The sequence below is a fragment of the Ovis aries genome, chromosome 12 (assembly GCF_016772045.2).
Source record: "Ovis aries strain OAR_USU_Benz2616 breed Rambouillet chromosome 12, ARS-UI_Ramb_v3.0, whole genome shotgun sequence".
NCBI classification, from domain to species: domain Eukaryota; kingdom Metazoa; phylum Chordata; class Mammalia; order Artiodactyla; family Bovidae; genus Ovis; species Ovis aries.
The window spans coordinates 53,127,972-53,153,746 of NC_056065.1; the positions used below are offsets into that span (position 1 = coordinate 53,127,972).

At 42.2% G+C, this 25,775-nt stretch overlaps 1 protein-coding gene across 6 annotated transcripts in view; it reads right to left on the minus strand.

Moving 5' to 3' along the window:
- Nucleotides 1–25,775, minus strand: part of PRDM2 (PR/SET domain 2) — a 131,912-nt gene that overhangs the window by 56,716 nt on the left and 49,421 nt on the right. For 5 of the 6 annotated variants that reach the window (XM_042257443.1, XM_042257444.1, XM_027975876.2 and 2 more), the window contains exon 6: nucleotides 18,676–18,802. In XM_042257443.1, the coding sequence (XP_042113377.1) occupies nucleotides 18,676–18,802 (127 nt within the window). Of the gene's footprint in view, nucleotides 1–18,675; nucleotides 18,803–25,775 lie in introns of those variants that run through there. The other variant, XM_042257445.2, reaches the window with a different exon arrangement.

The following is a 25,775-nucleotide window of genomic DNA, read 5'->3' on the forward strand; positions in this document are numbered from 1 at the left end:
AGTATAAATTCCTGGAATGCTTGCAGCCCGCGAGAGGGATGGGGGGGCAGGGCGGGGTGCACAGTCTTTGCTGTTGTGGAGCTCTGGCTCCCCACCTCTTCCAAATGTTAGGCTGATGGAAGAACAGCAAAGATCACATCTGAAGGGAGCTTCTAATTTCTCTTTTTAAGAAAAGGCTTTTAGTGGCTTTGGCTGGCCAATTTCAAATATTAGAAATGGATTCCCAAATAAACATTAGTAAATTCAAATTAAGAAAGCTTTAAATTTCCTTACACTCCTGGGAACCTCAAAAAAGTCTTGTGGCATAAACAAAATGATCTCAGAGACTAACTAAATACCTCTGAAACTTAAACAAGCTGCTAGCCTGTTCTGTTTTATAATCATTTTAATTTCTCAAGTTCTTTTCATGGATTTTCATTAGCCTTTGTCTTACAGAAGGAAAAAAGTATCTAAAGCCTGAAAATGAAAGTCGCTCAGTAGTGACCAACTCTTTGCAACCCCATAGACTGCAGCCCATCAGCCTCCTCCGTCCATGGGATTTTCCAGGCAAGGAGGCTGGAGTGGGTTGCCATCTCCTTCTCCAGAGGATCTTTCCAACTCAGGGATGGAACCCCGGTCTTCTGCACTGCAGGCAAATTCTTTACCGACTGAGCTACTGGGGAAGCCCACCAAAAAAGTGAACTGCCAACTTAGAGCAAGGAACTGACTTTACGTTCAGGTATAAGTCCCCCGTGGCAAAACAAATCAGGCCTGGGAGCTGTGCAAGGAGGTGGTGTGCTACAACTGCCTGGCAACCCTAAAACAGAAGGGACAGCCACACCCTTGAGAACTAATTAGTCTTAATGAAAAGGAAAGTCTATTTTTCCCTCTCAATGCCCAATGTAAGTTTTACAATGCAATATCCTGATGAATTAATTACAAAACTTGGTTTAAAAATATTTTCAGGAAGTAAAATCTAGATCTAAATCTGAATCAACACAATTGCAGTATTCGAAATTCATTCTTTACATTTGTCTACAAAAATGCTCAGAGGAACAATGGTCAAGCCACATCACTAATTAATAAAATCAGGCTACAATTCACCCACAGATATAAACCAAAAGGATCTGCATTAAGATGTTGATAGGTGGCTCCCAGTGATGAGATTATTGATGAAGGTATGGTACCCATTTCTCCATCTGTTTGTATTTTCTAATTTTTCTAGATAAACATTTCAATACATGATGCAAAAATAAAGATTTTTTTTAAAAAATGAAATACCGACAAAAGCAAAAGTAATGAGACAACTGAAAAATGTTTCTTTTGGTTGAGATTAACACAGGTGGTTCTACATCAGTACAATCTGGCACTGTGCTGCACAGCAAAAGCCCGTAGTGTCTCTCTTCCCCATTTCCCACCTCAGACACCAGCATAATGTCCAGAAAAATGCACTCTTCCCGGAAAATCAAATTCACAACAGAGACATAGTAACAAAGATTTAAAGGATGTAAAATACATCTGACCCTTTAACAATGCTGTGTGTATGTGTGTGTTCAGGGCGTTGACCCTTTATGAAATAGAAAATTTGTGTGTAGCTTAAAGCTGGCCCTCCACATGTGTGATTCCTCCATAGCTGCTTTTTTGCATCCTGGGATTCAGCCAACCCTAGGTCACTGAGTACTATACTATTCATTACTGACAAAAATTCACCTGTAAGCGGAACCCACAGTGGTCTTCAAGGGTCAACTGAATGCCCAAGCATTCACATTATCACTGTGAGCCTTTTGGTATATATCCTTCAACTCTCTTTCCCATGCATCACGTAACTTCAAACAAAAAATTGATTTGTCTCCTCTTTTTGACAGCCATACTATTTGTTTTGGTGCACTTGGGTATCACACCCATAACTATCCGAATCAAAAATCTAAACAACCATGCTGAGCGCCTCCCAGGTATAAGCTAAGGACCAATGTTTTGGCGGTCAACTAGGATAATCATGAGAGTCTTCTTTGCTACCTTTTATTTTGCTTCTCTGAAAATGTAAAATTTAGGCAATGGCATTTGAATATGACATGTTTTGGTAAAGGTTTTAGGAAATTTGTTTATAAACACAAAAGAATGTACAGATACTACTCTGCTGAATCACTGAGCTCTACCACGAAATGAGACACTTTCACACCAGTGCAATGTTTCAGACCTTTTGTCACTACTGCTAGATGAGCCCATTCCCTTCTATTCAACACTCAGTCGTCCTCCAGCCCCTCTCATGCCTGCAGATGCACCTTTCTCAGAGTTCCCGGCTGACACCTCTCTGTTCCCACTGAAAAAAAGCCAGGAGTTCTCAGGGGCTCAGCTATGTATGTGGTCCAGCAAAAGACACCCCTCTGGCAAACTCAAAACTGCCCGGGTTGTCTTTCAGATTCAAGAAGCACGGAAGGAACTCAAGGTTGTCTTTCAGATTCAAGAAGCATGGAAGGAACTCAAATGTATTCTCTTCACAAAGCAATTATTTTTTTAAATCACAAGTTACATATAAATTCAACTCCACACTTTTCTTTTACTGACCTCTACCTAAAAGCAAAATCCTACTAGCCTACTCAGGGCTTCCCAGGTGGCACTGGTGTAAAGAACCCACCTGCCAATGCAGGAGCCTCAAAGACAAGGTTCAATCCCTGGGTTGGGAAGATCCCCTGGAGGAGGGCATGCAACCCACTCCAGTCTTCTTGCCTGGAGAATCCCACAGACAGAGGAGCCTGGTGGGCTACAGTTCATAGGGTCGCAAAGAGTCAGACATAACTGACACAACTTAGCACGCACTACCCTATTTAACAACTTATCTCATACTCAAATGTATTAGCCTATTATCAGACTACTAAATCTTTCGTCTACATAACTGTAAAGTTTCTAGAATGATCAAATGAAAGTTTGATTATTTTTCTCGGGTGCCTATTATCCACAAGACACTTTGTTAAGAGGGAATACGTATTTTTGTTGTTTGGTAGCTCAGTTGTGTCTGACTTTTTTTGCAGCCCCATGGACTATAGCCTGCCAGGCTCCTCTGTGCATGGGATTTCCCAGGCAAGAATACTGGAGTGGGTTGCCATTTCCTTCTCTAGGGGATCTTCCCAATCCAGAGATTGAACCTACAACTGATTAGCAGGCAGATTTTTTACTGATAGGCAGGCAGATTCTTTACCACTGTGCTACCTGGGAAGTCCACAGGGAATACATATACGTCTGCCCCAAAGATATTTAAAACGGAAGTTATATGTCTAACTTTGTGAAAAGCAAGTCCCCTTGCAGAAAGGCCCAACTAATGTCAATAAATAGATAATTTCTAGTGGAAAAAAATGTTTCAGAAAAATATGGATTTCCTTAAAAATAAGGGAATGAAGGAAAAACGAAGCAGGAAGGAAGGATGGGATTGGTGGAGGGGGTTTATTTGGGGGTGGGAGGAGGGTGATATAAATAGCCATCTGGCCAGGTAAAGTGAGGAGGCTCAAGGAATTGCTAATAACCCAGCTGCAAGCTCAGGTCCTCCCTTACACCCTGGGTGGGAACACAGGCTCCAGGACTGAGATGACATCAGAAACACTAAATCGCACTCGGTGCCAGCCTCCAAGGACTTTCCCACAGGGTTCCAAGTTGATGCTGCTCTCTTTTGCCAATGCAGGGGTAAAACAATGCCCCCTGACAACAAAGAAGTCTGGGAGGAAGAGCTCACAAAAGACAAGGATTTGAAACACAGCTGCCTCCTAGGCCAGTGTCCATGCTGGGAAAAGGGGTCTCACTTTCAATCCAGTCACTCATTCCATCTGCCCCCCTAAAAGGTTCCTGTGTCCCCAAGGTCACACATCTTCCCTGCAGAGATGACCTCAAATAAGTGAGATCAGACTGGGGGCTCTCCCCCTCTCCTTCCCTGGTGTTGGGGTGGTATTCTGAATAAAACAGGACAAGAACCACACAAACGGGAATTCATAAAACTGCAAGTATACTGTGCAGCCATGGGCCATGATTTGACTAATGATTTGATGTAATCGTGTTCAAGGCAGAGGAGAACTAACCGTGATACATACTGATGACTACCTGATGCCATCTTAGGGAAGGGAACATGAGATAACGTGCATCGAGAACTTTGCACGGTGCTTGACGAAGACTCAGTAAATGGAATCAATTGTAAGGATTATCCACAGTAGACTCTCCTAAACAAATTGCAGAAACCCCACGCCTACAAGTCTAAATTGCCAGCATATGTTCCTTCTTATGAAGACAATAACATTCTGCTTCCCTAACAAATCCGAATTCATCCATTTGTTTTGCTCATTTGTTCTACATTGATTCACAGGATCCCACCCAGATATCATTACAGAAATGTACAAGTCCAATGAGGACAGACGTTTAATTGAGAGGAGACAGAATTAACCAAACACTAACATCCCTATCAATACACATAAATGCTCTAACAGCAGAAGTTGTGAAAGTCTATAACCCACTGATTTTACTGCTTCTAAAAAACACTCTGTGCTTAATTTTTTAACTAAGCATACTAGTGCACTTAACATTTCTAATCTCTTCGAAAAGAAACCTTAGACCTCTCTGATAATCAGATAGCACCTAAGGCTCCCCCATAGTCATGAACAGCCATAAACACAACTGGGGCTCAGGGACACCTGTGTTACTACCTATTTAAGTTGTGAGTCTATGTCAATTTGTTTATTGACAGACTAAAAAGAACCCAGACTGCTGAGACAATACTAATAAATACTGCAAGATAATCAGGACATTTAGTAACTATAACACATAATAGATAAAACTGACATTCTCAACTTAAATAGTAACTTCTAAGAAAATGTCTCTTTCACTTTTGTTTTTGCTTGAATTCATATCCAGCAACATGTAAAATGACAAGATTTCCTATGCTGTCATATACAGCACTGAAATAGCTCCAACACACTCACCTTCAAAACTATCTGGCAATTTACTCTAAGGAAATGTATCCAAAATTCATCTAAAATCTCATCTGCAGAAAATAAGATTTTAACAGTAGAGTTACCAGTGATCTGGATCACAAGAAGGTAAGATAGACAAACAGGAAGACAGTGAGCCCCTCATCTAGGCAGCAAGCAAACAGCGAAATATTTACTTCTGCCTGTGTAATAAATCAAATTCCCAGAGTTCTCTAATTCACACTATTTGGGGTAACTAGTAAACAAGACAGCATGCAAGACAGAAGCAGTCTCTCCCACCTGAGGAATTCTCTAGTGTCCCTTTATGTATCTACTTGCAGATCCAAAGAAGCTCCTTACTCTCACTTAATTTGTAATCTACTTCATTCTGTGTCGCCAAAGAAAAATATATGGATTTAATTTTAAAGAGCATGTTAGAAGATGCTGAAACTAACTGTCCATTTTTTAAAATCCAGAAGTACCACCATAGGCCAAGGAATAAGCAGCACTTCCACAGAGCTGACTCTGCCACTGCCCGTGCCCACCAATTACAATGGCATGGACCAAAATCAGTGCACCACCCACGTTCCTGGGAGGCTCTCACTTACTGCTCACAGTAACTCTATACGGTAGGTGTGACCTCATTTTACAGACAGGTAAACTGAAGATTAAAATGTGTAGAGTAATGTGTCCAAGGTCACACTGCTGTTAACTGGTGGATCTAAGGTCTGGATCTAGCCTTGTAACCCCAAGGCTATGTTGTAGAAAGCCACAATGAAATCCACACATTGTACATCTCCCAGAACTCAGAGGTTTAGCCGCATCGGCAAATTTTCCCTTCTTGTCTCCACTCAACACACAGAACTCAGGTTCCTTTTAAACACGTTATCCATTGGCAAAGTATTTATCCAGTTGTATCTGATATGGAAGCAACAGTGAAGGCTGAGCAACACACCTAATGTGCTTTAACACAGAAAGAAGTTGGGGGGAATGTTAAACAATCTATTGTGAAAACAGTTTAACAATTTCACCAACATTTTTTCAATGTTAGCAAATCTGGCCCCACTCCAGTACTCTTGCCTGGAAAATCCCATGGACGGTGGAGCCTGGTGGGCTGCAGTCCATGGGGTTGCTAGGAGTCGGACATGACTGAAGCGACTTAGCAGCAGCAGCAAATTTGGAAAACTCAACATTGGCCACAGGACTGGAGGTCAGTTGGATGGATGACCCACAAGCTGCAATCAAGATTGCTGGGAGAAATATCAATAATCTCAGATATGTAGATGATACCACCCTATTGGCAGAAGTGAAGAGAATCTAAAGAGTATCTTGATGAGGGTGAAACGGGAGAGTGAAGAAGCTGAATTAAAACTCAACATTCAAAAAACTAAGATCACTGCATCCAGCCCTCTCATTTCACGGCAAACAGATGGGGAAAAAATGGCATCAGTGGCAGATTTTATTTTCTTGGGCTCCAAAATCACTGCAGACAGTGACTACAGCCATGTAATCAGAAGATTTTTGCTCCTTGGAAGAAAAGCTACGACAAACCTAGACAGCGTATCAAAAAGCAGAGACATCACTTTGCCGACAAAGGTCCGTATGGTCAAAGCTATGGTTTTTCCAATAGTTATGTATGGATGTGAGAGCTGGACCATAAAGAAGGTTGAGCCCCAAACAACTGATGCTTTCGAGGTGTGGTTCTAGAGAAGACTCTTGAGAGTCCCTTGGACTGCAAGATCAAACCAGTCAATCCTAAAGGAAATCAACCCTGAATATTCACTGGAAGGATTGATGATGAAGCTCTAATATTCTGGCCACCTGATGCGAAGAGACAACTCACTGGTAAAGACCCTGATGTTGGGAAAGACTGAAGGCAGGAGACGAGGACAACAGAGGATGAGATGGTTGGATGGCATCACTGACTCAATGGACATCAGTTTCAGCAAGCTCTGGGAAATGCTGAGGGACTGGGAAGCCTCGTGTGCTGCAGTCCATGAGGTTGCAGAGTCAGACACCACTTGGCAACTGAAGGAGATTTAGAAGACCTCACTTCTCTAAAACTGAAGAGGGTCATAAATAGTGTTAGTTAAGGATCACTCTTTCTTGATTCAATATTTTCCACACTCTAATTCAACCATGAATTTAATCTGCTTTGGCATACAGACAGTAATTTACATTATTTTCCAGTCTGAATCACTAAATTTATAATTTTGATGGAGTCAAAACTGAAAATAGACGTTATTAAATAAGCTTCATAAATAATTAAGCTTAATAAATAAATAATAAATAAATAAAATAAAGTGAAAGTGGAGAGTGAAAAAGTTGGCTTAAAGTTCAACAATCAGAAAACGAAGATCATGGCACCCGGTCCCATCACTTCATGGGAAATAGATGGGGAAACAGGGGAAACAGATGGGGAAACAGTGGATAGTGTCAGACTTTATTTTTGGGGCTCCAAAATCACTGCAGATGGTGACTGCAGCCATGAAATTAAAAGACGCTTACTCCTTGGAAGAAAAGTTATGACCAACCTAGATAGCATATTCAAAAGCAGAGACATTACTTTGTCGACTAAGGTCCATCTAGTCAAGGCTATGGTTTTCCAGTGGCCATGTATGGACGTGAGAGTTGGACTGTGAAGAAGGCTGAGTGCTGAAGAATTGATGCTTTTGAACTGTGGTGTTGGACAAGATTCTTGAGAGTCCCTTGGACTGCAAGGAGATCAAACCAGTCCATTCTGAAGGAGATCAAACCTGGGATTTCTTTGGAAGGAATGATGCTGAAGCTGAAACTCCAGTACTCTGGCCACCTCATGCGAAGAGTTGACTCACTGGAAAAGACTCTGATGCTGGGAGGGATTGGGGGCAGGAGGAGAAGGGGACGAGAGAGGATGAGATGGCTGGATGGCATCACCGGCTGGATGGCATCACCAACTGGATGGACGTGAGTCTGAGTGAACGCCGGGAGTTGGTGATGACAGGGAGGCCTGGCGTGCTGCGATTCATGGGGTCGTGAAGAGTCGGACATGACTGAGTGACTGAACTGAACTGAAATAAGCTTGACACTCAGATTTGATCTTGTTATCAGATACCTCCAGGTAAAGAAAAGATACATCCTGAATAATGTATTTTAGCAATATAACTCCTAAAGGGCAGTCCAAGTGGCCCTAGTGGTAAAGAACCCACCTGCCAGTGCAGGAAACATAAAGAGACGTGGGTTCAATCCCTGGGTCAGGAAGATCCCCTGGAGGAGAGCATGGCAACCCACTCCAGTATTCTTGCCTGGAGAACCCTATAACAGAGGAGCCTGGTGGGCTAAAATCTATAAGGTCACAAACAGTCAGACACGACTGAAGCAACTTAGCGTGCAGCACAGCTCCTAAAAATAAGCAAATGTGTAATCTTAAACCCCTTGTTCAGAAATCCAACCAAGATTGAGACTGCTTTTTATTATTTGTTTGGATGACAGTGAGAAGGGAAGCTGCCATTTCACCTCCAGTGTTAATCCTACAAAAATTACAATCCATATATGTAAACAGACAAAAATCAGAACTGCCAACTAATGAGCACTGTGCTGGCGGCAGCACAAATCTGGTGGAGAACACGCGTTTCCACTGATGCCACCACGATCATCTTCACCAAGCAGGGACCCAGGCAGACGGTGGAGCGCAGTGACTTCCCATTCCTCACTGGAACCTGAGACTTTCTGCTTTACTGCACAGAAAAACGGGCTGTGAAAACTTCATAGGTTAAAAACAAAAATACAGCCAAACAGAAAGGCATATTCTATACCTCAAACCGGCAAGAGAATGAAAATTGAAACTAAGAAGCCAAATGGTAGAAAAATAACAAAAGGCACAGTTACAGTTAAGTCGCTCAGTCGTTCCAACTCTTTGCAATCCCATGGACTGTAGCCCACCAGGATCCTCCGTCCATGGGATTCTCCAGGCAAGAATACTGGAGTGGGTTGCCATTTCCTTCTCCAGGGGATGAGTGGGTTGCCATTTCCTTCTCCAGGGGATCTTCCCGACCCAGGGATCGAACCCAGATCTCCCACATTAGAGGCAGACACTTTAACCTCTTAGCCACCAGGGAAGAGCAACAAAAGGCACAGAAATTTCAATTCCAAACTGTCCTGGAACTTCAAACAGTACGCATAATTTGGTTTGGGGGTTCTAAACAAGGGTGAACAAACCAGTTTGCCTTCATTTTTGTGGCATGTGGTAGCTCAGGAAACCTACAAAAGACTGCACTAAGAGGTAGGATTATAAGCACAACAGGAAAAGATTGTTTATCACTGTAGCTTTAATAGAAATAAGGGGGAGGAGGAATTTTAGCCTAAGGAGTATTCACTGCTTTTCTTTTCAACCAAAGCAAAGACAATCCTCTACAACTCTACTTAAGGGATAACACACAGCTATCACATTAAGGGTGAAATCAGATTCTGGTCATTCAGATAATGATTAAACTAATAAGGACACATAAAAATTCCTTAAAGTATCAAAATAGCAAGGATTTGGGATATAATAATCTTACTTTAGAAGGTGACATTTTTATATATCACACATAATGCTGTTATTTTATTAGAATAAACTTTTACCTCTGAAACTATTCAAATATTCTTTGTGATATTAAAATATATTAAATTTAATAACAATTAAAATAACTACACCATCCTACAATGAAAAACTTCTATCAAAAAATATTTTTAAATTTCAGGGTCATGACCACAAAAATGGGAAGAGGAAATAAGTAGCTACAATAAGAGCTTCAGAATACTGAGCATGGTCTAGTCTCTTACCCATAACCCCTCAGGACTTTTAATATATGTGCCAATTTTAAACCTTTTAAACAATGTTATCTCCCCTTAATTTTTAGAGAAAATTAAACAAGAAAGAAAAATGCTTAAGAAATATGAAAAAATGAAAGCTCAGATTAGTAAGCAGCAGCTCACATACAGTGTGTATGAGGGTGTTATGGACTTACTAAATCTCTACAGGACAACTAAATACTCTATTAATTACAAATCCAAGAAGCATTAAGTTGTAAACATGCACACACATTCTAAAGACTCTACTGTGGGATACACATGATGACGAATCACTCCTGCCCCGCGTGAGGAGGATTCGGGAGTGCACACAGACAGGTTAGGGCAACTCCTCTCTCCTTCTTGTCTCCTTTCTTGCCTTTCCTCTGAAATGAGTCAAGTCCCTAGAACAGGAACAGCTTTATCAGCAAACAAAACCTCGTAAGAAGCTACTGCTTCAAACAGTTCAGATGAATTCTTCTTAAAGGAAAAGGTAAAAAATAAAAAGCCTACCCCCATCAGAAGGAAATGGCAACCCACGCCCAGTTATTTTTGCCTGGAAAATCCCATGGACAGAGGAGGCCGGCAGCCTATGGTCCAGGGGTGGCAAAGAGTCGGACACAGCTGCGTGAACATGAGTGCGCGCACACGCACACACGCATTCTGATAAAACAAACAAAGCTCCTCTTTACTGGTGTCACAGCATTAGAGTGAAAGAAACTAACAAGCATATTTTAACTCAATTATCCAGTAAACAAATCAGAATTACACTGAAAATCAGTTTCTAGACTTTTAAAACTAGTATACTAATTAAAACATGTTCATGATCTATAACATTCAGCTTAAGGGAACTTCTAAAGTTGTTTTCTATTCAGTAGAAATCAGTCAGTCATTCTCAGCAAGAGAACACTTAGCAGAGCAGGACGCTAAACATCACTGGCTTCTTAAAAACGACCAACAAAACAAGACAGAAGAACTCCACAATCCTAGACACAATGCCTCTGCCATCCGCACTGCAGAGGGAGTCAAGCCAAGACAATGTCTCACTCGGTTCCTGTGGTTTCAAAACTGATTTCAAAAATAATACACAACTTAAGAGAAATGAAATATTCATTAAGAAGTTCAAACCAGCAAATTTGTCATTAAAAGAACACTTAACAGACAAGAACTAGAAAGGGATTAAAATTTGATCTGTTAGTTTTTTCAAAAACTGTTTGAGATGCTCAAAGGAATACAATAAATCTATTTAATCCATAAACCCCAAAGCAAAAAATAACTGAAGGCTTTAGTTTTCACCATAACTTAGCTTTCTAACACAAAAGATTTCACTTAATCACAATGCCTTATTATTTAAGATTAAGGTGTGCAATTTTGAAGAGAGCAGTGAAAATTCGTCTTGGCTAATTAGCAAATTCTTATAAAACACTGCTACTTATTCCGTGTAGGCATCCTGCTTAGAAACATTAAGGAACAAAAACTAGGTTTAGGCAAAGTGGAGCCAATTAATTCAGTAGCTGGGTGAACTTGGGGAAATCACAGAAGCCCTCAAGCATCAGTGTCCTCATTCACGAAGGAGAAGAATGACTCCCCACGCTGCAGGGCTACGAGCAGGATGAGCAACGACGTGTATGAAGCACCGAGCGCAGTGCTGGGCAGACGAGAACCATGCTGTCACTCCCACCATCAAGAGAAAGCAGCAGCTCGTCACGTGATGACATGGTGTGCACAGTGTCAAATCCTGAGATACGTCCCTATCAAAACGCAGTGTAATGAATGAATTCAGCCAGGAACTCCCATAACATCTGACACTGGTTTAATCTAAGTGGTAAATGGCAACCCACTCCAGCGTTCTTGCCTGGAGAATCCCAGGGACGGGGAGCCTGGTGGGTTGCCGTCTATGGGGTCGACTATGCCGTCTATGGACACGACTGAAGCGACTTAGAAGCAGCAGCAGCAATAAAGAAAAGCAGTTGCTTTCAGTATTTATCTTCTTCACTTTGAGAAACAACAGTAATGTTTTCAAATAACTCCTGTTTCTCCAAGTCTCTCCAAGTCATTCAACTTCCTAAACTATGCCAACCAAATTATTAACATTAATAAAAGCAAATTTGAGAACTGTCCTCGGCAGCATGTAGCAGATACTGTGAATGCCAGCAAGAGCACCATGCTAGCCTGTCTGAAGCTGCAACTCCCAGTCTGCCACCCAGCCTTTAACTGTAAGAAATGTCTATTAATTTTTAACCAGCTGGAGGGCATTCCTGGGAGTATTTATTCCATTCCTCAGTTCTTTAGAAGCAACTTCAAATATAAAACTATATATACTCTCTCTGTAATTCTATGAACACGAAGTTCATGTAGTGTTAACAGCCCATCTGTAAACAGGAATGTAAAACTGCCTAAGGAAATACTCGGTAAGTTTTAAAAAACAGTAATGAATCCATAATGTAAAAAAAAGAACTCATATTCTTGCCTAGGCAAAGCACAGCAAATTGCTCTTTACTTCTGTTACTTTCAAGTTACAACTGAATTTTTAAAAATCAACTACTACTGGAACTTTCTACATTCAAGTCTTTTCACCTTTTAGAAAACTTAATCACAATTAATTCTTTTTCTTCCCCTGTATGAGGCAAGTCTCACCTTCAGTTTCCATATGGACAGAAGAACCAGAATAACAACCTTACACAGAGCATAGCATGTTTCCTAACACATTCAATTACGCTATATATTAGGATTTTTCCAATGCAGTTGAAACTCTGCAAAATGCTTTTAAAAATTTTAGTTAATCCTCAAATTCCCTATGAACAAAGTTATACACAGTAAGAATCAAGGGCACAAAAATGCCAACCAACTTATCTCCCTAAATTTAGAGCAATTCAATAGCAGCAGAAGTAGAATTAGAAATAGAAAAAATTCCCTGAATCTTAACTGTTGAAAAAAATACAGAAACTGCACTGAGCTTTTAAAAACAGACCCCCGCAAAAATAGCAAGATCAACTCAGCAGGCAACCATCAAAGGCAGGTCACCCAGTGCTGAGCAAAGGCATCATTCAGCTGGAGGCAGTGAGTTCCCCTGGGGACCAACCAGGACGCTGCTCACTTGAGTCCGAGGGGACAAAGCTCACAAGCCATGAACATCTAATGCCGGAGCCCTATCTCCACAGAATCGTAGCCACTTTCAAGTGGCCCACGCCCTGCTCCAACACTTACAGCAAGACCAAGGGATGAGTGCACTGTAAGTGGGCACAGAACCTGCCCACCAGACCCCAGAAAGCTCAGGGCCCATCTGTCATCGTCCTCAGGCACCATGGCCAGGCCTCTGTCATTCAGCCACCACCTTTCAGCTCTGGCCAAGGAGCCTCAAACAGAGTTGTTTGGCTGCTAGGGCAGGGCAGGTCAAGACATCAAATGTCACTGAAGCCCACCTGTTCTCTGCTCACTAAATGTATTCTCTAATTTTAACTTTAAACGGAACCAATGCGATCACTTCTACTGCTGCTGTCCTCAACATGTTGTTGCTGTTTAGTCACTCAGTTGCTCCCGCCTCTTTACAACCCCATAGACTGTAGCCTGCTAGGATCCTCTGTCCCTGGGATTCTCCAGGCAAGAACACTGGAGTGGGTTGCTGTTCCCTTCTCCACCTCCACATGTACAACTGGACAAAAAGCAGAGTATTGCGCAGAACCATGTGGAAACCAGGTTTTATGGAAAACTTGGCTTCAAGTTCTGCCTCTGACATTCATTGGCAGAGAGAGCTTGGACAAGTTATCCACTCTCGCTGGGTGTCCATTTCCTCACCTGGAGCCTTACCACGCAGAAGCAGAGGCTATGAGCTCTAGAGCCCTGGAACCACAGCTGCCGAGTCCACACCCTCTAGAGGCTATGCTCCACAAGAGACGCCACCACCTGAAGAAGCCCGCACACACCACAACTAGAGAGCAGCCCGCTCACCGCAACTAGAGAAAGTCCGCTCAGCAACAAAGACCCAGCATAGCCAATCAACCAATCATTCAATCAAATTATTTTAAAAAGAAGCAGAGGCTAAACGGGATCACCCACAAGAGTGCTCAGTATCCCTCAGCCCTTCTCGGAGCTCATTCCTCCTTCCAGCTTCAGCACCATACAGCCCATGTGGCTCCAACTCTCCATCAGAGCTTCCTGATCCACCTCTGTTTCTACCTGCTGTTCAGCCCAGCTGTGTGACCTCTCATGTCCCTGTGAATTTCTTTCCCCAAATCATTCCCTCTTCCCCTCCTCAGTATTCTTCATAGGAGCCCTCCCCACAGGGCTCAGCTATTCCACCAGAAGGCAACATCACCTCCTCTCCCAAAGGACTCTTGGCAATCCCCACCCTATCCTGGAGCCTGAACACACATCAGCCAGAACACCTGGTTCTGGTGTTCTGACCTGCACTGAACTCCCATAGGACAGGCAACACACTCCTCCTTAGACTTTCACACTCATCCCTCTAATCTCCCCTAACAATCCAGCACTATGTACAGTGCTGGTAGGAAAGGGGCCAGTATGTCCCCCTGCAAAACTGAGTTTCACACAAAGACCCATGTGGCTTTCTAGATGGCTCTCCCTATACCACACATCTCCCCAGCAATAAAGCGCCCACAGAGCTAAAAGAACACCCAGCTTGGTCCCTCTTCCTGCAGCTCTCAGTCCCGAGACGTGACAGGGCCCGTCTCTATGCCAATCAAGTCACAGCCTCTGACAGGCTACCCCTGGCCAACCACCCCCAGTGACATACCTAACAACCCTGACACACATACTTTATTAACTTTACAAGACTTTTCTTGTTCATCTGTTGGCTGGTTGTCCCTGCACTCCCCAGAGTGTAAATTCCCTGAAAGCAGGAATGTGGGTTGTTTTTAGTTCTCTGCTACAGTTCTGGCACCTAGAAGTGTCTGACACAGAAAATATCAATACTTGTTAAATAACCAGGTGTGTGTGTGCGCCAGGCGGGGGCGGGGGGAATACCTCCAGGATTTTTATGTGAACAATTTAAATTATGGAAAGAGATGAAACATTTTCTTAAGTTGGTTATAATTGAACTGTCCTGTAGTGACTGTAAGTCTGTTAAATAAATACTAAAAATTAGCTGACCTCAGGATCTCGGGGACTATTTAAAGTTTTTAGAAAAGATTATGTGACCCTGTTAAGTGATCTGATGGAACTGTGCTCTTTATAGTCATTAATGTTTTTGTTATAAACTTTGTCTTAACTGTCTAGCTATCAGCAATAAAACTACTTGATGCTATAAATAACTCTTCTAATTTCCTCCTCCTAATTTGCTATGAACTGGAAAGTCAACAGGTTAGAATAAGGCCTAAAATTAGAGTGAAGCAGCCTACAGGGCAGCCCTGCCATGGGAGGGGAGACGGAAGACCCCCAGCTTCCTTTGAGCTTTCACAGGTGCTCCATAAACACTGACAGACTAAATGACTCACAATTCTGTAGCTCCTCAAGAACCACGTAAGTAACCGTCAGCCACATTTTGTCAGCGGCACTTGCTGGTACCATGGACCCACAGGCTGCACAGAACTTTCTTTCCGATCATCTCTGGCTCCTGACAGCAATCCAGTGAGGTTATGTAGCACAAGGGCCATTCCACATTATGACACCTGTTTTTAAATCTATGGAAACTGTACCCCCAGACATGGTTTGCCCAGTCACACACCTGGTAAAAACCCGAGTTCTGTGTTCTTCATTCCTTCCACTAAGCCCAGGGGCATTAAGACACTGCTGTTTCTTTAGAGTAAAAAGAACTACGGGTAACGCTCTGATGCAGCAGAGACATTCTGCTGTTACATTTTGTATTTTAAAAAGAACATTTGCCAACACCATTTACTGCTAGCAAGCACATTCAATCCCTCATTTTTCACCGTAGCTAACAAGGAACAGAAATCAACACAATAAAGACTTCTAAATTTGGCCTGTGTTACCTCACAGATCACAGTCTTCCCGTGGAGCAAATAACAACCTGAAACACCCAACACTGGAAACCCTCCCTTCCTCTCCACTTGAAAAGTTTTAATCTGTTCAAGGAACTTCTCATGTTCAATCCCATTACAGGGGCTACTCAGACATGTAAGTGAGGCTTATTTACAAAGGATAGAACTCATAATTCCAGTTCAAAGTGCCTAACATATGTACGTCTCTGGCCACTAGCAAAATGGCATGCTCCCTGGTCAGAGACAATATGAACTGTGTTCTCATAGCACTATGTTCCCTTCCTTCATTACAGGTTTGTGTGAGTCTTTGTTTGCCCATCAACAAATATTTATTGAGGGCCTGTTCCATGCCAACCATCTAGGCACTGATCAGCAACTTACTGATAGAACGTTTGTCTGCTCCCCTGTCTCCACAGGTGCCAGGAAAAAGGCTACTGCTGCTGTTTTGCTCACAGATTGCCCTGTGTGACCTCGCAGAGTGATTGGCACATGGCGGAGGCTTAGCAGACATTAGTTCAATGAGTGACTGAGACACAGAGAGGGAGAGAAGAGAAGGGGTCGCTTTGTATGTAAAGGAATCGGGGCTTTTTACTGCCCAGAACACGCTTCATGATCCACCAGCAATCTGATGAACTCTGAAAGGCACCACATGCAATGCACAGCTGTAGGCATAGCAGCTGTCATGCAAAGGAGCAGAGGCTCAGAACTGCGAAGAATTCAGCCCTTTGTTTCTCTCTGCCTGCCTCCTGACCTAAATGAAGTTAGGTCCATGGTCCATCTACCTGTCAGCTGCCTGTCTTCAACATCTGGCTTTCAGAAATACTAAGTTAATATATCTACTGAATGAAATTTATGTTGATTTATTCTCTGACATCACTGCCTGAAAAGGTATTTAAATGTCTGAGGTCATTTAAATTAGACCTAAAAAGAACTAAGTTAATATAAAAAGCTTCTCCATTTCAGGTCTTTGTAAGCCATAAATTAGCTTTACAGAGAGTAACAAAAACATTTTGACTATTTAATAAATCATAAAGAGCAAACAGGACTCCTTACCAGTAAGCTGTTCAAAGTTTTGAGAGTGAGGTTCATGTACTTATTTTAACTAAAACTTAAGATTCAGTGGGTTATACACAGCTTAGAGTAGTTATAAATATAGGGTAATAAGAAATATGAACTACTGAACTCAATACAAAAACCCATCAATACAGACAGGTATAAAAATGAAGATGTGTAAGTTCACATACCACTAACAAAAGTTTACTTTCAGTTTTTTCCTCCACATTCAAATTTTAAAAATTAAGAAAAAAGAAAAGAAAAAGGTAATAAAATGTTCTAAACCTGCACACCAAAGCTGAACAGAGAAAAGCCTTAGAATGAAGTTGTTATTAACCTATGACTATATTTAAATATGAGTTAATTAGGCTTAGTAACAGAGTAAAGATCTCCTGCCCTCCAAACTCCAGCCCCTGCAAATCACATCTTACCTGGAAAGGCTGGTGACATTAATCATACACAAAATAAACATTAAATAAAGGAACAATCTGAATTACCTGAAGAGTTTGCAAACAATTATACACTAGGCCTAGTATCAACAAAAATCTCAGCACTCACATAAAACAGTAGACAACAGTAAAAACACCTGGCAAATTTTCTAGACCATGATCATCTGATTCATGATCAAAGCACTTAACGATCAAAACTATTAAGAGACAAGGTTAAACAGAGAACATGTAGTCAGGAGAAGGCTCAACAAACTGCCCTGGACGGATTATTGACTATACTGTGAAATACAAAGAATATGTAATAGAACAGTCAGAATGGATTTCTTGCCTACATTTTTAAATATTATTTTTACATTTTTCCAAAATCAAGTTTACACTATGAGTTCATTTACAGTATGACTTCCACCATTCACTCTTCAGTGTTCTAAGTAAAGGACCGGACTCAAGTTCAGATGGCTACAAAAATTTACTTAAGATGTAAAGCGACCCCCCAAAAAAAACGCCAAAAAGAAAAAATTTTTCCTATTACTGACAAACTACCATACCGTGCCTTGGCATACATTCAAACTGGGCTCTATGAAAGACTCACGAATTAATATTAAAATTCTCCATTAAAAGGAGAAAAGAAAGTGTAGAATGCCAGCTGGAAATATGATATATCCAACCAAACTATTTCCCTCCCAGAAATTATCCCCCGCCTTCTATTTAAGTGTGACTACACTTTACCTTTTGTTTGAAAACCAAATAAAACTATCGGAGTTGAGTCAAAAGTAACACTGTTCAACTTCCATTTTGTTAACGGCCTAATTTCAACAAGATCTGTGCTAAAATCTTTAGAGTGCTGCAGTCGTGCGCAGCGCGGTCTTGCGCTGCGTGGAGTGGCCTAGGGCCCGGCCCGGGGAGAACTAGGGGTCGGAGCGGCAGTGCCTTGCCCGGCCGGGTTGGAATGGGGTGGCCGGGACGGCAATACGCGGCCCGTGGAGGAGTGGGGGCCGGGGTGGTGAGAGCAGCGTCCTCTCCCTGCCCCGGGAGGCCAGCGCATCGGCAGCAGCGCGTCCGGCCCTCCTGAACAGTCCGGGAGGATGGGCACGAGGCCGCCGAATCTGCAGACCTGGAAATGTCACTCTCAGAACACATTCTGTGACGCGTCGCTGGCGAATAGCACAAAAAGCTAAGAATATATCGGGCATGCATGGCTTGTAGGGACCGGTCGCCGCTCCCACCCCCAAGTCCCGCGACCCCGGCTGTGGGAGAGGGAAATGACAACCGGCCCCGGCTCCCTCTCCGCGGGCGTCCGCTCACTTTTCCGCGCCGGCTCCTCGGCCCCAAGTTAGCTAAGAGTCCGAGCGCGGCGTCCGGCGCCGTGATTCAGCAGCGCCGGGGGGGCCGACACCCGGCCCGGAAAAGGTCACGGAGAGCCGCGGGCGCCTCCCGCGCCCAGATTCGGAACGCGCGGGAGCCAGGACGGCGGCGGGCTCCTACCTTTCCTGCTTTTCGGGGAGCTCCGCTTGCTCCGGGCGCTGGCTCGCTCTTCCTCAATCGCAGCTGCTATCTCGGGGTTGTCTTCCCCATTGTACCAGACCAGGAGCTCCTCGCCCGGCGCGATTGGCTGCGGGAAGAGAAGAGACAGGCGACGGCCCAATCAGAGCGGCGTTTGTTGGCGGGGCGGGGCGGGGCGGGGCAGGCGGGCGGCGCTCTTGACCGGGCGGCGCGCCGGAGGCCAACCCGGCAGGAAGGGCTCCTCCGCTTCGGCGGCAGCGAGCCGGGCGGCAAGGGAAGGGACCCTCTGCTGGAGGGAGGACCTCACTTCCTGGCCGCCTCCTCCCCCGAAGTCCGTCCGGTGGAGGTCGGGATCTGATACGGCCGGTTTAAACTTAAAACTGCTTTATGCTTCGGAATCTTACTGTTATAAGCCTCAAGACTACTCACGCAGAAAGAAAAAAAAAACCAACACCACGGAACCATATTGCCCATGAAATCGAAGCTGATGAGAAAATGTAAAGCGTAGTTTAAAAGAACCGGGCAGTCTGGAAAGAGAAGTGCTGAAAACTAATTATCAGCGCAGGTTTCAAGAGTCCAAGATTAAGTTAAGCATAAGAACCACACGCCGCTGCATACTTATAAACGCAAAGCTAATTATATCACAGCGATGCTAAAAGAGGCGGTGCGGAGGACGTGAGCGCCCTGGCAGCGCGTTATCTCTGCGCTGCTGCCAACCTGCTCCGGTCCTTGGAGGATTCGCTGCCTTACCCTCTGTACTACACTTCGAGTCTACAAGACAACTTCGAAATTTAGAAGGAAATGCCTGTAAATACTTCACGTGTCAGCTCCTAAAACATTCTTAAAGCCATGTATACACCATCATGCGGATTTTACCTAGAGAATAAGATCTTGAAGAAAAGATAATACTGAGTGGAAAGATTACACTCCTAAATAAAACTGAAGCAAATGGCTTATTGGTTTCTCTCATAATGACTCATCTGTCAAAAAGTTCTAAGTGTATCAAAACAAGTAATATTCCACCTATAACCCCGTGAATAAAATAAAAATCCATGAGTCCAAACTGATATGAATGAACGAACAGTCAAGTAAATAAGGAAAGCTCTTCCTTCAGTAGATCCTAACTAATCAATGAAAAAGAAATAATGGAATTAGAAAATCACAACTAGACATTCATGACAGTAATAACTGATTCAGGCAAGAATCATCAATAGATGCTAAAACTAGTAGATGAAAGTTTGAGCAATAATATAGTATTTGCATGATCTCAAAATATCTTCCCATAAAACATTAATTACCAAGTGAAAAACAGTATAATAAGTCAACATCATATGCCTCCTGATACGATGCACAGAAAAGAACACAGCATCATCTCTGGAGATTTCTTTCTGCCCCAAATACATAAATGTGAATTAATCATAATGAAGCTTAACAGAAGGCCAAACTGTGGGGACATTCTACAAAATTACTGATCAGTTCTCTCAAAACTGAAAGGTTATAAAAAACAAAGACTAAGGTGCCGTCCAAACTAAGGAGACTAATGAAACATTACAACTGAATGCCACGGAGTTTTCTTTGCCTAAAAAGACATGATTGGAACAATTAACAAAATTTGAATAAAGTGTGAAAGTGTGTTATTTTCTCAGTCATGTCCAACTCTTTGGGATACCATCGACTGTAGCCCTCCAGACACCTCTCTCCATGGAATTCTCCAGGCACGGATACTGAAAGTGGATAGCCATTCCCTTCTCCAGGGGATCTTCCCCATCCAGGAATCAAACCTGGATCTCCCACATTGCAGGCAGATTCATACTGGAGTGTACAGATTAGCTAATAAAATACTGTGCTAGTGTAAGCATCCTGATTGTGATCACTGCACTATACTTACAAAAGAGGATTGGATACGCTCGTTTTAGGGGCAGGAGAAATTCCATCTAAGATGTCAGCTTAGAAACAACATAGTTCTTCAACATACCTTCTATTCTAGATAAAGCCTTTGAAAGTAAATATTTTGTTTCATTCTTTGCAGAACTCAGTGCTTATGTTATCCAAATTTTAAAATATTCTAAATTCTTTAAGATAAAAGAACAAGCCACTGTTTCCTTTATTTCCCCAAGGATGGCTAAAACCTGCTGTTTTTGTCTTTAAACCAATGTGTTTTCCTTTCTTGAATCAGTTATACCTAAACCAAAAAACTAACACATGTATAATATTATATAAAACATATAAAATTTTAATACATTAAAATATCCATTGCGGATGCCTTTTGGAACCCTTATGAAATAACCTGTTTCTGTTGAAGGAATGAGCTTCTATAAATCAACTAATTCTAGTTCCAAGTGTATAGTATGCTTCTCTATGTTTTTATTACAAGTCACATATTTATGAAATGGTGAAGTGAGATATATATATATATATATATATATATATATATATATATATAAAATCACTTGAATGATTAGAGTTTGCAGAAATATGTAGTGTTAAATAAAACCAAAGTAAAAAAGAACATGAAAAGGAGTGAGGAAAAATCTATCACCCATTTATTCCTAAACAAAACAATATAACCAGAACACTGGCTAGAAGAACCCACCAGACATCTTCAAGATTCCTCCTCGACTCAGCCCAAGTGTTCACATTTATTCCACTTCAACCTTCTGCAGAGTGCTAACTGTACTAGCAACGGGAAGAAGTTGATAAAGAGCACAAACTCTCTACTTGGGAGGGTACTCTTTTGTAGATGCTAAAAACACAAAACATCTCAATATCTGTCTTTACCACTAAGACAAAATTTCTAAATGGTTAATGAGCTGGTGAGCAGCTAGATTAGGAGCAACCCAATTTGTTACCTATTGAACACCCTTCAAAATTGTAGTCACTGAGACAACCATTACTTTACTGAGCTATATGCTTCCCAACTTAGTAAGACAGCTACACAAACAACAAGCGTTTAGGAAGGGGAAAATAATACACCTTTTAAAATCAACAATTACTTGCGTCTCCATCGTACTGTTTATTTCTTCTGCACTGCTAAGCACATTTAAGGAGGTTTTGTAAGAAAATTTACGTCCCTAGACGCAGGAAATATAAACCCACATTTTAAAACATAAAGTCATGTTGATGTATGGCAAAACCAATACAATATTGTAAAGTAAAAAAATATATATACATAATAAATAAAATGAAATAAAAAAAACATAAAGTCAAAAGTCCAAACAAACTTTTAAAAAAATTATTTTGATATTTAACCAAAAAACAACAACAAAAAGACTTTAAACTTGTCCTTTGGGTTCTAACAGGTTCTATAAGAGTGCTTATAGAATTAAGCACTCTCTCTTCTCTAAATATTAGTAAATATAAACTCAAAATGTTACCAGGGCAATTAGCTACAGGCAATAATTTCCAATATTCCTGACAGTAGGGCAAATTAAGAGAAATACTCCAGAATCATGAGAACACACAAATGCTTACCCACCTACAATCTTATCCTGCAGCATGATCTTTTAAAAAGTCAACAGTCAGACAGACTCAACTCTCAAATGGGTGAACAGAACTGAAGACTAAAACTAGTTTCCATACAAGCCAGAAGCCCCACCCCTGATCTGATCCTGCCCTATCTCACTAGCCTCATCCACCATTCCTCTCCTCTCTCCACCTCCTCTCTTCTCTCCTTTCTTTATAAAAAAGAAGGAAAGAAAGAAAAACCAAACAACCGCTGGGCCCCCATCTAGCTTACTCCCACTTCAATACCTCTGCTTCTACCAGAGCCCCTCTTCTTGAAATGCTCTTCCTGTAGAAATGCTTCCCTTGAAATGCTCTTCCTGGCTCCATCTCATGGCAGCATGGGGAGGGAGGAAGTGTGTCCACATTTGCTTTTTCCTGACCTACCAGAGCTAAAGCACCTCCCTGACCATCTGGTCACTCCATCATATTATATTATCTTCAATGCATGTATTGTTCCTGGAAGTTACCTTGTTTACTTGTTCACTTGTTTATTATCTGCCACCTCCTCCATGAACTGGAAGCTCCATGAGACCAGAGACCTTGTCTCTTCAGTTCATTACTACAGAAGAATACCTACTATGTAGCAGACACTCAGCATTTGCAGAATTAATGCAGACATAGAGGCAAACAATAGAATAGGAAAGACTACAGATCTTTCCGAGAAAATTGGAGATACCAAGGGAACTTTCATGCAAGGAAGGGCACAATAAAGGACAGACATGGCAAGGACCTAACAGAAGCAGAAGAGATTAAGAGGAGGTGGCAAGAATACACAGAACTGTACAAAAAAGGTCTTCATGACCTGAATAACTGTGATGATGTGGTCACTGCCTGGAGTGTGAAGTCAAGTGGGCCTTATGAAGCATTACTATGAACAAAGCTAGTGAAGGTAATGGAATTCCAGCTGAGATATTTCAAATCCTGAAAGATGATGCTGTTGAGGAGATACACTCAATATGGCAGCAAATTTTGAAAATTCAGCAACGGCCACAAAGAAGGGCAATACCAAACAATGTTCCAGCTACTGTTCAATTGCACTCATTTCACAGGCTAGCAAAGTAATGCTCAAAATCCTTCAAGCTAGGCTTCAGCAGTATGTGAACCAAGAACTTCCAGATGTATAAGCTGGGTTTCAAAGAAGCAGAAGAAACAGAGATCAAATTCCAACATTTGATGGAGCATGGAAAAAGCAAGGGGATTCCAGAAAACCATGTACTGCTTCAGTATGTTAAAGCCTTTGACTGTGTGGATCACAACAAACTGTAGAAAACTCTAAAAGAAATGGGAGTACCAGACCACCTTACACGTTTCCTGAGAAACAAACCTATATGCAGGTCAAGAAGCACCAGTTAGAACCAGATATGGAACAATCGACCGGTTCCAAATTGGGAAAGGAATACAACAAGGCTATATATTGTCATCCTGTTTAATTTCGATGCAGAATACATCATGTAAAATGCTGAGCTGGATGACACACAAGCTGTAATCAAGACTGCTGAGAGAAATATCAACAATCTCAGATAAGCAGATGATACCACCCTAATGGCAGAAAGTGAAGATGGAACTAAAGCCTCTTGATGAGGGTGAAAGAGTAGAGAGTGAAAAAGTTGGCTTGGAACTACATTCAAAAAACGAAGATCATGGCACTGGATTTCATCATGTCATGGCAAATAGAAGGGGGAAAAGTGGAAGCAGCGACAGATTTTATTTTCCTGGACCCCAAGGTCACTGCAGACAATGACTGCAGCCATGAAATTAAAACTCTTGCTCCTTAGAAGAAGAGCTATGACAAACCTAGACAGCATATTAAGAAGCAGAGACATCACTTTTTCAACAAAGGTCCACACAGCCAAGGCTATGGTTTTTCCAGCAGTCATGTACAGATGTGAGAGTTGGACCATAAAGAAGGCTGAGCAACAAAGAACTGATGCTTTCAAACTGTGCTGCTAGAGAAGACTCTTGAGAGTCCCTTGGACAGCAAGGAGATCAAACCAGTCAATCCTAAAGGAAATGAACTCTGAATATGCATCAGAAGGACTGATGCTAAAGCTGAAGTTTCAATACTTTGGCCACGTGATGAAAAGAGCTGACTCATTGGAAAAGACCCTGATGCTGGAAAAGACTGAGGGCAGGAAGAGAAGGAGGCAACAGGAAGAGATGGTTGGATGGCATCACCGATTCAATGGACATGAGTTTGAGCAAACTCTGGGAGATAGTAACGGACAGGGAAGCCTGGCATGCCGAAGGCCATGGGAATGCAGAGTTGGGACACAACTTAAGAGACTGAACAACAACAATGAAGAACTGATGAATAGGTGAATGAATGAAGAGCAGGCTGACAATCCACAGGAATTTAAAACAGTTTTTAATCAGATTACAAACAAAACCAGTGTTGAGATTTCTCAACTATCCAGTTGATAGCTGAGAAGGTGATACAGAGCCCAGAAGAATATCATCACATGTCAGTTATTTACAAAACCTAACCCAAGCTGGTTTTAGAAGAGGCAGAGGAACCAGAGATCTAATTGCCAACATCCGCTGGATCTCGAAAAAGCAAGAGAGTTCCAGAAAAACATCTATTTCTGCTTTATTGACTATGCCAAAGCCTTTGACTGTGTGGATCACAATAAACTGGAAAATTCTGAAAGAGATGTGAATACCAGACTACCTGACCTGCCTCTTGAGAAACCTATATGCAGGTCAGGAAGCAACAGTTAGAACTGGACATGGAACAACAGACTGGTTCCAAATAGGAAAAGGAGTACGTCAAGGCTGTATATTGTCACCCTGCTTATTTAACTTCTACGCATACTACATCATGAGAAACGCTGGGCTGGAAGAAACACAAGCTGGAATCAAGATTGCCAGGAGAAATATCAATAACCTCAGATATGCAGATGACACCACCCTTATGACAGAAAGTGAAGAGGAACTAAAAAGCCTCTTGATGAAAGTGAAAGAGGAGAGTGAAAAAGTTGGCTTAAAGCTCAACATTCAGAAAACGAAGATCCTGGCATCTGGTCCCATCACTTCATGGGAAACAGATGGGGAAGCAGTGGAAACAGTGTCAGACTTTATTTTGGGGGCTCCAAAATCACTGCAGATGGTGACTGCAGCCATGAAATTAAAAGACGCTTACTCCTTGGAAGGAAAGTTATGACCAACCTAGATGGCATATTCAAAAGCAGAGATATTACTTTGCCAACAAAGGTCCATCTAGTCAAGGCTATGGTTTTCCAGTGGTCATGTATGGCTGTGAGAGCTGGACTGTGAAGAAAGCTGAGTGCTGAAGAATTTGATGCTTTTGAACTGTAGTGTTGGAGGAGACTCTTGAGAGTCCCTTGGACTGCAAGGAGATCCAACCAGTCCATTCTAAAGGAGATCAGTCCTAGGTGTTCTTTGGAAGGACTGATGCTGAAGCTGAAACTCCAGTACTTTGGCCACCTCATGCGAAGAGTTGACTCATTGGAAAAGACTGTAATGCTGGGAGGGATTGGGGGCAGGAGGAGAAGGGGACGACAGAGAATGAGATGGCTGGGTGGCATCACGGACTCGATGGACATGAGTTTGAGTGAACT